Here is a 13,592-nt window from a genome sequence, read left to right as displayed (position 1 = left end):
CAGCACTAAGGAGACAGAGGTAGAAGGATCACCGTGATTTCAAGGCCACCCTGAGATGACATAGTGAATTCCAGGTCAGCCTGAGCTAGAGTGAGACCCTACCTCCAAAAAGCAACCCCCCCAAAAACAATATATATATAGTTTCCAAATATACATACATACATACATACATATATATACACATACATACATACATATATACATACATATATATTTTTTGTTGTTTGTTTGTTTTAGAAACAAAGAGCTATAGGGAGGTCATGGTACATTCACATTCCACTTTCCGTATATCTGCCTCTCTCTCTCTCTCAAATAAATAAAATATTTAAAATTATTTTATTTATTTGACACAGAAAGAGGCAGATAGGGTATGGGCACACCAGGGCCTTTTGCCACTGTAAACAAACTCAACACACTTGCCACTTTGTGCATCTGCCTTTACATGGTGTTGGATGATTGAACCTGGACCATCAGGATTTCCAAGCAAGTGTCTTTAACCGCTGCACCAGAGTACAGAGAGATTTTATAAGTTAGCTTAAGAGGAGAGAAGGCAAAGGGCCTGTAGAGCAGGAGAGCCTGGTGACTGCTTGGGCTTCTATGGGAAAGGGAACTCCTTTGGGAGGAGTTAAGGAAGACCCTTGTGATTCAGCTTTCTGGGGAGGGAGGAATGTTACATCAGGTTGTTAAGAAAGGGGAACTCAAAAAGAAGGAAAAGAGAAAATCATTTCCCTCTATAGGCTCAGGGACATTTCCCACTTTGAACACACACACGCACATGCACACAAGTGTTTATTCTGGGGTCCCTGTTGCCCTTAGCTGCCTAGCCAATTTGTACGTCCTACTCTTTATCATCCCCCACCCCACCCCCAGCGGAAGGAAACCCTCACTGCCTCTAGGAAGTGGGATGATGACCCATCCAGCTTCTTCAAGCTGAGAAGGTTCGTTAGGAGTGGCAGTTGGGGTACTCCTTCAGTGGGCCTATCTAAAGTACCCTGAAACTGCATTGGTTTTAGCGGTCAGTTGTAGTGCAAAAAAAAAAAAAAAAAACTCTCTCATATGTGGATCCTAGCTACAGATGATTGGGCTTCTGCGTGAGTTTGAAAATTCTTAGTAGCAGAGGCCAGTAAGGTAAAAAGGAGACATAAAGGGTAGAGAAAGGAAGGGAGGAGGATACTTAATAGGTTGATATTGTATATATGTAATTACAATGATTGTAATGGGGAGGTAATATGATGGAGAATGGAATTTCAAATGGGAAAGTGTGGGGGTGGGGAGGGAGGGAATTACCATGGGATATATTTTATAATCATGGAAAATGTTAATAAAAATTAAAAATAAAATAAAATAAAAGTAAAATCTTTGGTCGAAAAAGCATTGTGGAGAAAGAATAAAAGCGAGAGGAGTCAGGGAGAAGTGGGCACTGAGTACATTGGGTCTTAGAGATGTCTTTAGTGTTTCCATTGTTGTAGATTCTTCAGGCCTTGGAGGGCAGTTAAGGAGACCTAGGTAGCCAGGTGTGTTGGCACACATCTTTAATCCCAGAACTCCAGAGGCAGAGGTAGGAGGATCACCATGATTTCAAGGCCACCTTGAAACTACATAGTGAATTGCAGGTCAGCCTGGGCCAGAGTGAGACCCTACCTTGAAATCTCCCCCCAAAAAAGGAGCAGCTAAGTACACACCTATCAATAATTAACAGAACTGCTGTTATCCGAGAGAATAGACATAATTACTTAATTCCCTTTCATCATGAAGGTCCACAAATCTATTTCTAGAGCTGTTCACCAAATGGCACAATGTTGTCTGACATGGTCTGGATCTCTTCTCGTAGTTCTTTGAATTTCCCGGCCAGTGCACCAGAAATGATACAGGAATTTGGAGTGTCTTTAAGAGTTAGGGAGCAATTCTTGGCAGTTGGTTAGGTTTTAACTCAGGAGTTAGGCTGCCAGACCTTCATGGCCACATGTCACTTCCACTGAGTCAGTGGTCTCCCCTTCTGTATTTGAAGAATGAGATCCATAGACCATAGAGGAAGTTTAGAAAGATTGTTTAAAAATATTTTTAGGGGGGCTGGAGAGATGGCTTAGCGGTTAAGCGCTTGCCTTTGAAGCCTAAGGACCCCGGTTCGAGGCTTGGTTCCCCAGGTCCCACGTTAGCCAGATGCACAAGGGGGCGCACGCTTCTGGAGTTCGTTTGCAGAGGCTGGAAGCCCTGGTGTGCCCATTCTCTCTCTTTCCCTCTATCTGTCTTTCTCTCTGTGTCTGTCACTCTCATATAAATAAATAAAAAATTTAAAAAAAAATTTAGGGGCTGGAGGGATGGCTTAACAGTTAAGACATTTGCCTGCAAAGCCAAAGGACCCAGGTTCATTTCCCCAGGACCCACATTAGGCAGATGCACAAGGGGGCACATGCGTCCAGAGTTCGTTTGCAGTAGCTGAAGTCCCTGGTGTGCACATTCATTCTCTCTGTCTGTGTGTGTCAAATAAATAAATAAAAATTTAAAAATATTTTTGTTAGCCAGGTGTGGTGGCACATGCCCTTAATCCCAGCACTCGGGAGGCAGAGGTAGGAGGATTACTGTGAGTTCAAGGCCACCCTGAGACTACATAGTGAATTCCATGTCATCCTGGGCTAGAACGAGACTACCTTGAAAAACAAAACAAAACAAAAAATTCTTTTATATATATATTTGAGAGTGAGAAGAGAGAAAGTGACAGATAGAAAAAGTTAGTATGGACAGGCCAGAGCTTCTTGCCACTGCACACTCCAGACACCTGGGCCACTTCGTGCATCAGGCTTTATGTGATTACTGGGAAATCGAACCCGAGCTATCAGACAAGCAAGTGCTTTTACTCACTGAGCTATCTCTCCAGCCCTAGAAATATTATTGTTAAGACAAAAAAAGAAAGATTATTATTTTATTATTAGTAGTAGTAGTATTATTTTTAAATCAGGTCTCTCTCTAGCCCCGGTTGGCCTGATGTCTCAGAGTGGCCTTGAACTCACAGCAGTCCTCCTACCTCTGTCTCCCGAGTGCTGGGATTAAAGACGTGCACCACCATACCCGGTTAGATCCATGTTTGGGGTTTTTTTTGTTTGTTTGTTTGTTCATTTGTTTTTTCAAAGTAGGGTCTTGCTGTAGCCCAGGCTGACCTGGAGTTCACTTTATAGTCTCAGGCTGGCCTTGAACCCACAGGGATCTTCCCACTTGTGCTTCCCACGTGTAGATCCCTTTTGAAAGGGAAATCCTTATCTAAAAGAGAAAGTAAAATTGATGTGTTTTGGTTGCCAATGTGTCAAAGTCTCTGAAAAACTTAAGTGACCAACCACTGGGACCTTCTTAAGAAGAATAAACTCATTTCCACGAAAATGAGGCCTTTTGGAGGTCTTCCAAGGTACGTGATGGGAACAGTGGTCCATCTTTGTCAGAAAATGTCTTGATCCTTAAGTCCATACTTGCATCATATTTTTGTGTAGAATAGATGTCCACTGAAAATTAATATCTTTAATTCTAAGAAGCTAAAAATAAACGTCTGTAGCAATCCATCTTACTCACCTATACCTATAAACTGCTGAAATTTTCATATTGTACTACTGGTTCATTATTTATAATAGCAAAAACTTGGTAATTACCTTGATGCCCATCAAAAAGTAAATACTGGCTCATTCTGAATGTGAAATAAGATGTCACTGTTGTCATGCACACACTGACAAAAACGGATGGGCACAGTTGTCTATCCACAATGTCGGGATGTATTAAATAACAAATTCACAAGCTATGTCCGTTTCTTTGGCTATAATTTCCCAACTTGTCCCATCCTTTTGTTTTTTTTTTAATATTTTTATTTATTTATTTGAGAGAGAAAAAAGCAGACAGAGGTACACCAGGGCCTGTAGCCATTGCAAATGAACTCTAAATGCACGCACCACCTCGTGCATCGGTCTTATGTGGGTCCTGGGGAATCGAACCTGAGTCCTTTGGCTTTACAGGCAAGTGCCTTAACTACTAAGCCATCTCTCCAGCTTCACCACCACCACCCCCCTTTTTTTTTTTCCTTTCAGGTTTTGAGATACGGTCTTTCTCTATTCCAGGCTAACCTGAAATTCACTATGTAGTCTCAGGTGGCCTCAAACTCAAGGCAATTCTCTTACCTCTGTCTCCCAAGTGCTGGGATGAAAGGTGTGCACCACCACACCTGGTTCCCCCCCCCCCACTTTTTTTAAGTAGGATCTTGTTCTAGCCCAGGCTGACCTGTAATTCACTATGTTGTCTCATGGCAGTCTTGAACTCACAGTGATCCTCCTGCTTTTGGTGCCACCACGCCCAGCTAGAATTTTTTACTCCATTTTAACTATGAGCATTAATTCTCAAGTCACACATTATACATCATGTAATAATAGTTATGCAAGAAGATTGTAGTGGGAAGATACGTCGGGGAAGGAGGTCGCAGATCATGAAGGATCTGGTAACTCTGCTAAGGACCTGTGTGAAATATGTCAGCAAAGGGTTATGAAAAGAGGAGTGGGCTAAAGTGGCGGCTTAGCAGTTACGGCACTTGCCTGCAAAGCCAAAGGACCCAGGTTCAATTCCCCAGTACCCACATAAAGCCAAATGCAGAAGGTGGCCCATTCGTTTGGAGTTGGTTTGCAGTGGCTGGAGGCCCTGGCACACCCATTTTCTCTTTCTCTCCTCTGTCTCTGCTCCTCTCTCTCCCTTTCTTTCTCTCTCAAATAAATATAAATAATATTTTTTATAAAGAGAAGTGACAGGTAAGACTCGTGATATTAAGTATACTTTAGGGTAAGGATGGAGGCCTCATGCCAAGTCTGTGTGGTAATCCCAGTGAGCAGTGGTCGTAGCTTGGAAAAGAAGGAGGCTCCGAGAAGCAGTGCACCCAAGCACGCTCAGCTGTTTAACGGCCGAACAGGAGTTTGTGAAGGGGGTTGCCTGACCCTTACTACCAAACTGAAGATGTTCTAACTTGGCTTGTGGGTTTTTCACTACAGACTTTCTTTCGGAAGATCATTGTGGGCTTTTTTGTTCTGTTTTATTTTGTTTTGTTTTCCAAGGTAGGGTTTTACTCTAGTCCTAGCTGACCTGGAGCTTACTCTGTAGTCCTAGGCTGTATGTATTTGAGAAAGAGAGGCAGATAGAGAGAATGGGCACCCCAGGCTCCAGCCACTGCAAACAAACTCCAGGTGTATGTGCCACCTTGTGCATCTGGCTTATGTGGATCCTAGGGAACCGAACCTGGATCCGTAGGCTTTGCAGGCAAGTGCCTTAACCGCTAAGCCATCTCTCCAGTCCCCTAGGCTATCTTTAAACTCATGGCAATCCTTCTGCCTCAGCCTCCAGAGTGCTGGGATTAAAGGCATGTATGACCACACCCAGCCCTAATTTTCCTCTTTTTCTCATTTGGTAGATCAAAGATCTCCGGGACCACAAGCTTGACAACCGGATGGAATCTTTCTTCCTGGCCGAGACTGTGAAATACCTCTACCTTCTGTTTGACCCAAACAACTTCATCCACAACAACGGCTCCACCTTTGACTCTGTGCTGACGCCCTATGGGGAGTGCATCCTGGGGGCTGGGGGGTACATCTTCAATACCGAAGCCCATCCCATTGACCCGGCTGCCCTGCACTGCTGTCAGAGGCTGAAGGAGGAGCAGTGGGAGGTAGAAGACTTGATGAGGGAATTCTATTCACTCAAACAAAACAGGTCAAAATCTCACAGAAAGACAGTGAGTTCCGGGCCCTGGGAACCCCCAGCAGGGCCCATCACCCCCGCCTCTCCTGAGAACCATGACCAGGTAAGAGAGAAGAAGTCTACCAAGCAGAGAAGCCCACTGCTCAGCTGCCCCAGCCAGCCTTTTACCTCTAAACTGGCACTGCTGGGGCAGGTTTTCCTCGATTCCTCTTAACCACTGGAAGATTTCCCGTTTTTGTTATTTGAGACTAAACTGTTATAATAAATCTGCTTTGGGCTATCAGGTTTTACATACTGGATGATTTATGCTAATAACAGTTGTGAATTTATTTTATTTTATTTTTACGAGAGAGAGAGAGAGAGAGAAATTCAGCACTCCAGGGCCTCCAGCCACTACAGTCAAACTCCAGATGTGTGCACCATCTTGTGCGCACGTGTGACCTTGCACACTTGCATCGCCTTGTGCATCTGGCTTATGTGGGACCTGGAGAATCTAACACGGGTCCTTAGGTTTCAAAGGCAAGTGCCTTAACTGCTAAGCCATCTCTCCAGCCCAAATTTAGTTTATTTTAATCACGTAGTTGGGAAAATAGCTAAACCCCAAGGTCACTGGCTCCAGAGATCCCAGGGCTGATAATGGACTCTTTCTTCCTTTGGGGGCTGTGTTGTTACCAGTGTATTAACTTGCATTGAGCTTTGGTAGTTCTCATGCTTTCTAGCATAACAATACTACTTTGAACCTTTCCTGCCTAACACTTCAGTCATCCATTTCTCTAAATGTCTGGGAAGGAGGCATTTACTCAAAATCTTGTCTGCCCCTCTTCCCATCTCATCTGCTTCTTATTTTTTTGTTTGTTTTGTTTTGTTTATTAGAGGTACAGCCTCACTCTAGTACAGGCTAACGTGGAACTCACTCTATAGTCCCAGGCTGGCCTCAAAAAAGAGAGTGCTTCATACCATTGGGCCCCCTGGCCCATTTATAGGTTAGAAGTCTCTGAAGTCTCTGTTGAGCCAATTCCTTTTTTTAAAAACTTTTAAAATAGTTTTATTTTTATTTATTTGCAAGAAAGAGGCAGTGGGGGGGGGGCATGCCAGGGCTTCCAGCCACTGCAGATGAACTCCAGATGTGCACACCCCCTTGTGCATCTGACTGACGTGGGTCCTGGGGAATCGAACTGAGGTTCTTTGGCTTTTCAGGCAAGTGCTTTAACTGCTAAGCCAACCCTCCAGACCAAACCAATGCCTTTATAAACCTCTTCTTCTGGGCTGGAGGGATAGCTTAGCAGTTAAGGCATTTGCCTGCAAAGCCAAAGGACCTCAGTTAGATTCCCCAGGACCCACATCAGCCAGATGCACAAGGGGGCACATGCATCTGGAGTTTGTCTGCAGTGGCTGGAAGCCCTGGCATACCCATTCTCTCTCTCTCTCTCTCTCTCTCTCTCTCTCTCTGTCAAATAAATAAATAAAAATATTTTTAAAAATTTTTATTTGCTCACTCTATATCTACACACACACATATATGTATGTGTGTGTATACGTATGATTTATACTATATTTTGTTTTATAATTAATACAGTAATATTTGTTTTTCCTGCATGTATGTGTGTGTGTGGTACGTGTGTGTGCATGTGGATGTGCTTGCCTACGGTGGCTGGATTGGAACATCATCAGGTGTCCAGCTCCATTGCCCTTCTGCCCATTCTTTTTTTAAAAAACTTTTAAAATTTATTTGATTTATGAGCAAGGGGAAAAATCGATATGCCAGGGCCTCTAGCCATTGCAATCGAACTCCAGATGCATGCGCGACCTTTTGCGCACGTGTCACGTTGTGCATCTGGCTTACATGGGTTCTGGGTCCTTCAACTTTGCAGGCAAGTGCCTTAACCACCAAGCCATCTCTCCAGACCTTCCATCCATTCTCATTTGATCTGAGTCTCTTAGTTATCCTAGAGCTTGCTGGGGTGGGTGTGTTTCTGTGAGCTCAGGTAAAAGGCCCTTGTGGCTATGCCCATGAGTTCCAGAGATTTACACTTAGGCATCTCAGGCCTAAATGCTTGTGCAGGAAGCACACTTAACTGCGGGGTCATCTCTCCAGCATAGACAGTACATTTCTATTTCTTTATTTCTTTTAGGTTAGGGTTTGTCATGTAATGGCTGTACCATTACTAACTTCAGATTACTGTATTATCTCTGATTTTCAACACTGCCCACATCTTTATAAATAGCCTCTTTATTAAGCTCTCTCGTCATTTCCTAATTTGAGCAAGCCATCTATTTCCTATCAGGTGCCTAGGTGTACCCAAACAGCATTATAACTTAAAATTACTTTAGGGCTGGAGAGATGGCTCAGTTGTTAAGGTGCTTGCCTGCAAAGCTTAAGGACCCAGGTTCAACTCCCCAGAACCCATGGGGCCTGACACACATGGTGGTACATGTATCTGGAGTTAATTTGCAGTGGCTAGAGGCCCTGGTGTGCCTATAGTCTCCCTCTCCCTCTCTCTAATAAATAAAGAAAATAATTTTTTTTCCTGGCTTTTCAAGGTAGGGTCTCATTCTAACTCAGGCTGACTTGGAATTCACTATGTAGTCTCAGGGTGGCCTTGAACTCAAAGTGATGTTCCTATGTTTGCCTTCAGAGTGCTGGGATTAAAGGTGTGTGCCACCACACCCAGCAAAATATCACCTTTAAAGTCTTGAGTTAGCTGGGTGTAGTGGTGCACGCCTTTAATCCCAGCACTCTGGAGGCTGAGGTAGGAGGATTGCTGTGAGTCCGAGGGTAGCCTGAAACTAGTGAATTTCCAGGTCAGCCTGGGCTAAGGTATGACCCTACCTCGAAAAAATAAAAAAAAAAAATAAAGAAGATGAATATGGAAAAATTAATTGTATTTTTTGTTGTTGTTGGGGGTTGAGGTCGGGTCTTATGCTAGCCAAGGCTGACCTGAAGTTCACTTGTAGTCTCAGGGTGCTCATGGCGATCCTTCCTCACCCTCAGGAGTGCTGAGATTAAAGATGTGTACCACCACATCCAGCTATGATTTCTTCTTCTTCTTTTTTTTTTTTTTGTTAATTAGGGGCTGGAGAGATGGCTCAGTGATTAAGGTGCTTGCCTGCACAGTCTTAACAACCTAAGTTCAATTCCCTAGTACCCACACAAAGCCAGATACACAAACTGGTACATGGGTCTGAAGTCTTTTTGCAGTGGCTGGAGGTCCTGGAGCACCCATTCTGTCTCTTGTATCTCTCTCTCCCTGCAAATAAATTTTAACAAAACATATTTACTGGGGGGCTGGAGAGATGGCTTAGAGGTTGACACTTCCCTGCTAAGTCTAAGAATGTAGGTTCAGTTCCCCAGAACCCACTAAGCCAAATGCACATGGTGGCGCAAGTGTCTGGAGTTCATTTGCAGTGGCTAGAGGCGCTGGTGCACCCATTCTCTCTCTCAAATAAATAAATGAAAAAATATTTGTTGGGGAGCCAGAGAGGTAGCTTAATGGTTAAGGCATTTGCCTGCAAAGCCAAAGGATCCCAGTTCAGTTCTCCAGGACCCACATTAAGCCAGATGCACAAGGGGGCACATGCATCTGGAGTTTGCAATGGCTTCTCTCCTCCCCGCCCCGTGTGTGTGTGTGTGTGTGTGTGTTTGTGTGTGTTTCCAAGGTAGGGTCTCACTCTAGCCCAGGCTGACCTAGAGTTCACTATGTAGTCTCAGGGTGGCCTCAAACTCAGAGGCAATCCTCCTACCTCTGCCTCCCAAGTGCTGGGATTAAACACATGCCCAGCTTTTTTTTTAGTTTTTTTGAGGTAGGGTTTCACTCTAGTCCAGGCTGACTTGGAATTCACTATGTAGTCTCAGGGTGGCCTCAAACTCACAGTGATCCTTCTACCTCTGCCTCCTAAGTTCTGAGATTAAAGGTGTGTGCCACCATGCCCAGCAAATAAAATATATTTAATTTTTTGTTGTTGTTGGGTCTGGAGAGCAGTTAAGTTAAACTCCATGTGCCTGGAGTTTGTCTTTGCAACAGCAGTAGGCTCTGGAATACCCATTGTCTCTATTTCTCTCTCTGTCTCTGCTTGCAAATAAATATATCTTAAATTTTATTTATTTATTTGAGAGAGAATGGGTGCACAGAGCCTCTTGTTGCTTCCAAGAAACTCCAGACACATGCACCACTTTGTGCATGAGGCTTTATGTGGGTAATGGGGAAATTAACCCAGATTGGCCAGCTTTGCAAACAAGTGCCTTTAACCACTGAACCATCTCTTGAGCCACATGACTCCTTTTTGGTGGTGGTGGTGGTGTTTGTTTTAGAGATAACGTCTCACTCTAGCCCAGGCTGACCTTGAATTCACAATGATTCTCCTACCTCTGCCTCCCCACTGGGATTAAAGGGTAGGCCACCATGCCCAGCTGGCACATGACTCCCTTTTTTGGGAAAAAAAAAAAGTTTTTCTTTATTTATTTGCAAGCAGGACAAGAGAGAGAGAGAATGGGTGCGCCAGGGCCTCCAGCCACTGCAAACGAACTCCAAATGCAGGTGCCACTTTGTGCATCAGGATTTACATGGGTACTGGGGAATCAAACCTAAATTGTTAGGCTTTGCAAGCAGGCACCTCAACCATTGAGCCATCTCTCCAGTCCCCACATGACTGCTTTTTATTTTTTAATTTAATTAATTTATTTTTGAGGTAAGGTCTCATTGTAGCCCAGGCTGACCTGTAATTCACTATGTAGTCTCAGGGTGGCCTCAAATTCATGGTAATCTGCCTCCCAAATGCTGGGATTAAAGGCACATGCCACCACCCTTGGCCCCCACATGACTCTTTTTAAAAAATATTTTATTTTTATTTATTTATTTGAGAGTCAGAAAGAGTGACAGTCAGAGAGAAAGAGAATGGGCACACCAGGGCCTCCAGCCACTGGAAACAAACTCCAGATACATGTGCCACCTTGTATATCTAGCTTATGTGGGTCCTGGATAATTGAACCTGTGTCCTTTGGCTTTGCGGGCAACCACCTTAACACTAAGCCATCTCTCCAGCCCTGTTGGTTGTTTTAATGCAAAGTCCAAAACAGATTATAAAAACTCAAGAATGGGCTGGAGAGATGGCTTAGCGGTTAAGTGCTTGCCTGTGAAGCCTAAGGACCCCGGTTCGAGGCCCGGTTCCTCAGGTCCCACGTTAGCCAGATGCACAAGGAGGCGCACGCGTCTGGAGTTCGTTTGCAGAGGCTGGAAGCCCTGGCGCGCCTATTCTCTCTCTCTCCCTCTATCTGTCTTTCTCTCTGTGTCTGTTGCTCTCAAATAAAAAAACAACAACAAAAAAAACTCAAGAATGAGGCCAAGGGCTGGAGAATGGCTTAGCAGTTAAGGTGTTTGCTTGCAAAGCCAAAGGACCCAGGTTCGATTCCCCAGGACCCACGTTAGCCAGCTATACAAGGAGCCACATGCATCTGGAGTTCATTTGCTATGGCTAGAGGCCCTGGCACGCCCATTCTCTCTCTCTTTCACTCCTTCTTTCCCTGTCAAATAAATAAATAATTTTTTAAAAGTTTAAAAAAAAAAAAAAAGAATGAGGCCAAGTGTAGTGGCACATGCCTTTAACCCCAGTACTTGGGAGGCAGAGGTAGGAGAATCACTGTGAGTTCTAGGCCACCCTGAGACTACATAGTGAATTTAGGTCAGCCTGGGCTAGAGCAAAACCCTACCTTGAAAAACCAAAAAAGCAAACAACAAAAAACCCTTTGGAAATATTTTCCAAACAACATTGCTTTTCAGTTAGAAAATATTAATTTCATTTTTGAAATAAAACAAATTTTTATTTGCACATGTGTAGGGGCAGGGAGGGCCATGCCGGCCAGTATTTTTGTTTGTTTGTTTGTTTGGTTTGGTTTGGTTTTTTGAGGTAGGGTCTCACTGTAGCTCAGCTTTTTGTTTTTTTAGGTAATAATGTTGGCCTGATTTTTAAAATCATCTGAGAAGATTAAATTAGAAACTTTTGGCCAGGCATGGTGGTGCACGCCTTTAATCCCAGCACTCAGGAGGCAGAGGTAGGAGGATCGCTGTGAGTTCAAGGCCACCCTGAGACTACATAGTGAATTCCAGGTCAGCCTGGCCTAGAGTGACACCCTACCTCAAAAAACCAAAAATAAAAATAAAATAAATGAATAATAATAATAGTATAAATAAAAATATAATTAGAAACTTCTGGGGCAATTATCACAGCATGACAAGTCTGTTCAAGCATGTGGCCAGCTTGATTTCAGTCATTAAGTCTCCAGATTGTTAGTTTTCAAATGTGGCCCCTGGTAGTCTTAGCATCACTGGGGTTCAGTGGACATGAAATTACTAGGTCCTGTCCAGAGCTTCTAAATCAAGAACTGGAGTATTGGTCCCACCATCAGACAGACTTCCCAGGGGACTGATGCAAACTTAAGACAACACTGACCATGGCATATGATTTATATTTATGTGAATTTTCTGTGAAAGTTTAATAGGTGGTCTGGAGAGATGGCTTCACGGTTACAGCATTTACCTGTAAAGCCTAAGGAGCCAGGTTCGAATCCCCAGGACCCACGTAAAGTCAGCTGCACAAAGTGGCACATATGTCTGGAGCCCCTCACATACACTTATAGTAACCCATCCACCCCAACTTGATGACTAATTTACATCCAGAGGTATCAAATCGTCTTCCTATGGGAAGCCCTTGTACACATTTTGAGTGACCAATGCAGTCCACCTGGACTTGATACTTAGTTTCTATCACCAAGTGTATAAAAATCCCTGATTCAAGTCCCTATGTGATTACCCTCTTAGAATTCCTCCCAGCTTAGGCGCTGTTGTAGTGTTTTGTTTTTTCTTCCACTTTCTGCCTTATTTTCATTTTCAACTTCACTTTCACTTTCTGTTTTACCTTCTATAAACTCTTGTTGAACACACTCACCTGCTGTGTCTGCACCTGCCAGTCTTTGTTGCTTGCAAGACAAGGAATTCCAGAGCCACTGGCTTGGGGAATTTTGGTTACCTTGTGTCCAGCACTCTACCCTCTAAATTAAGCTTATTCAGAGCCAATAAAGGGGCTTGGAGAGATGCTTGCCTGCAAAACCTAATGACCCATGTTCAGTTCCCCAAGTACCCAAAGTGGTGCAGGCATCTGGAGTTTGAAGTGGCAGGAGGTCTTACATACATACATACATACATACATACATACATATATATATATACATATATATATATATATATATATATATATATATATTTATGGTTTTTTTGTTTTTTTTATTTTTCAAGATAGGGCTCACTTTGAGCCAAGCTGACCTGGAATTCACTATGTAATCTCATCTGGCCTGGAATTTACAGCGATTCCTCTACCTCTGTCTCCCAAGTGCTGGGATTAAAAGTGTGCTCCACCTTGCCAGACACACAATGAAATTCTACTCAGTGGTTCTGTCTCATTTCCTTTAAGAAGTAGGGCCTTGGGCTCAGGGTCTAATGCGGAAGAGGTGGCGGAAAGAATGTAAGAGCCAAAGGAAGGGTAAGGACTCCTTACAACGTGCTCCCTCCAGACACAAAATGGCCTCAATAACCATGACCTCATAGTGCCTGACACTACCTACACAAGACCATCATAAGAGGAGGGAAAGATCATGACATCAGAATAAAAGAGAGACTTATTGAAATGGGGAGGGGATATGATGGAGAATGGAATTTCAAGGGGGAAAAGGAGGGAAGGGAGGGTATTGCCATGGAGTATTTTTATAATCATGGAAAATGTTTTAAAAAACTGAGAAAAAATAAAATAAAATAAATTAAAAAAAAATAAATTAAAAAAAGATGTTACCAAATACATGTCCTGCCTATGCTATTAGATATTTAAAGAATAAG

General features: G+C 43.5%; 1 protein-coding gene across 4 annotated transcripts in view; it reads left to right on the top strand.

The window, feature by feature from the left end:
• Window positions 1-6,002, top strand: part of LOC101612018 (ER degradation-enhancing alpha-mannosidase-like protein 2) — a 32,326-nt gene extending 26,324 nt beyond the window's left edge. For all 4 annotated transcript variants that reach the window (XM_045157811.1, XM_045157812.1, XM_004668114.3 and 1 more), the window contains one exon: window positions 5,426-6,002. In XM_045157811.1, coding sequence (XP_045013746.1) covers window positions 5,426-5,926 — 501 coding nt within the window. In that variant the 3' untranslated portion in view covers window positions 5,927-6,002. The remainder of the gene's footprint in view (window positions 1-5,425) is intronic.
• Window positions 6,003-13,592: the final 7,590 nt, after the last annotated feature.

The sequence above is a fragment of the Jaculus jaculus genome, chromosome 8, assembly GCF_020740685.1.
Source record: "Jaculus jaculus isolate mJacJac1 chromosome 8, mJacJac1.mat.Y.cur, whole genome shotgun sequence".
Lineage (NCBI taxonomy): Eukaryota > Metazoa > Chordata > Mammalia > Rodentia > Dipodidae > Jaculus > Jaculus jaculus.
This window is presented reverse-complemented; position numbering and strand designations above follow the sequence as displayed.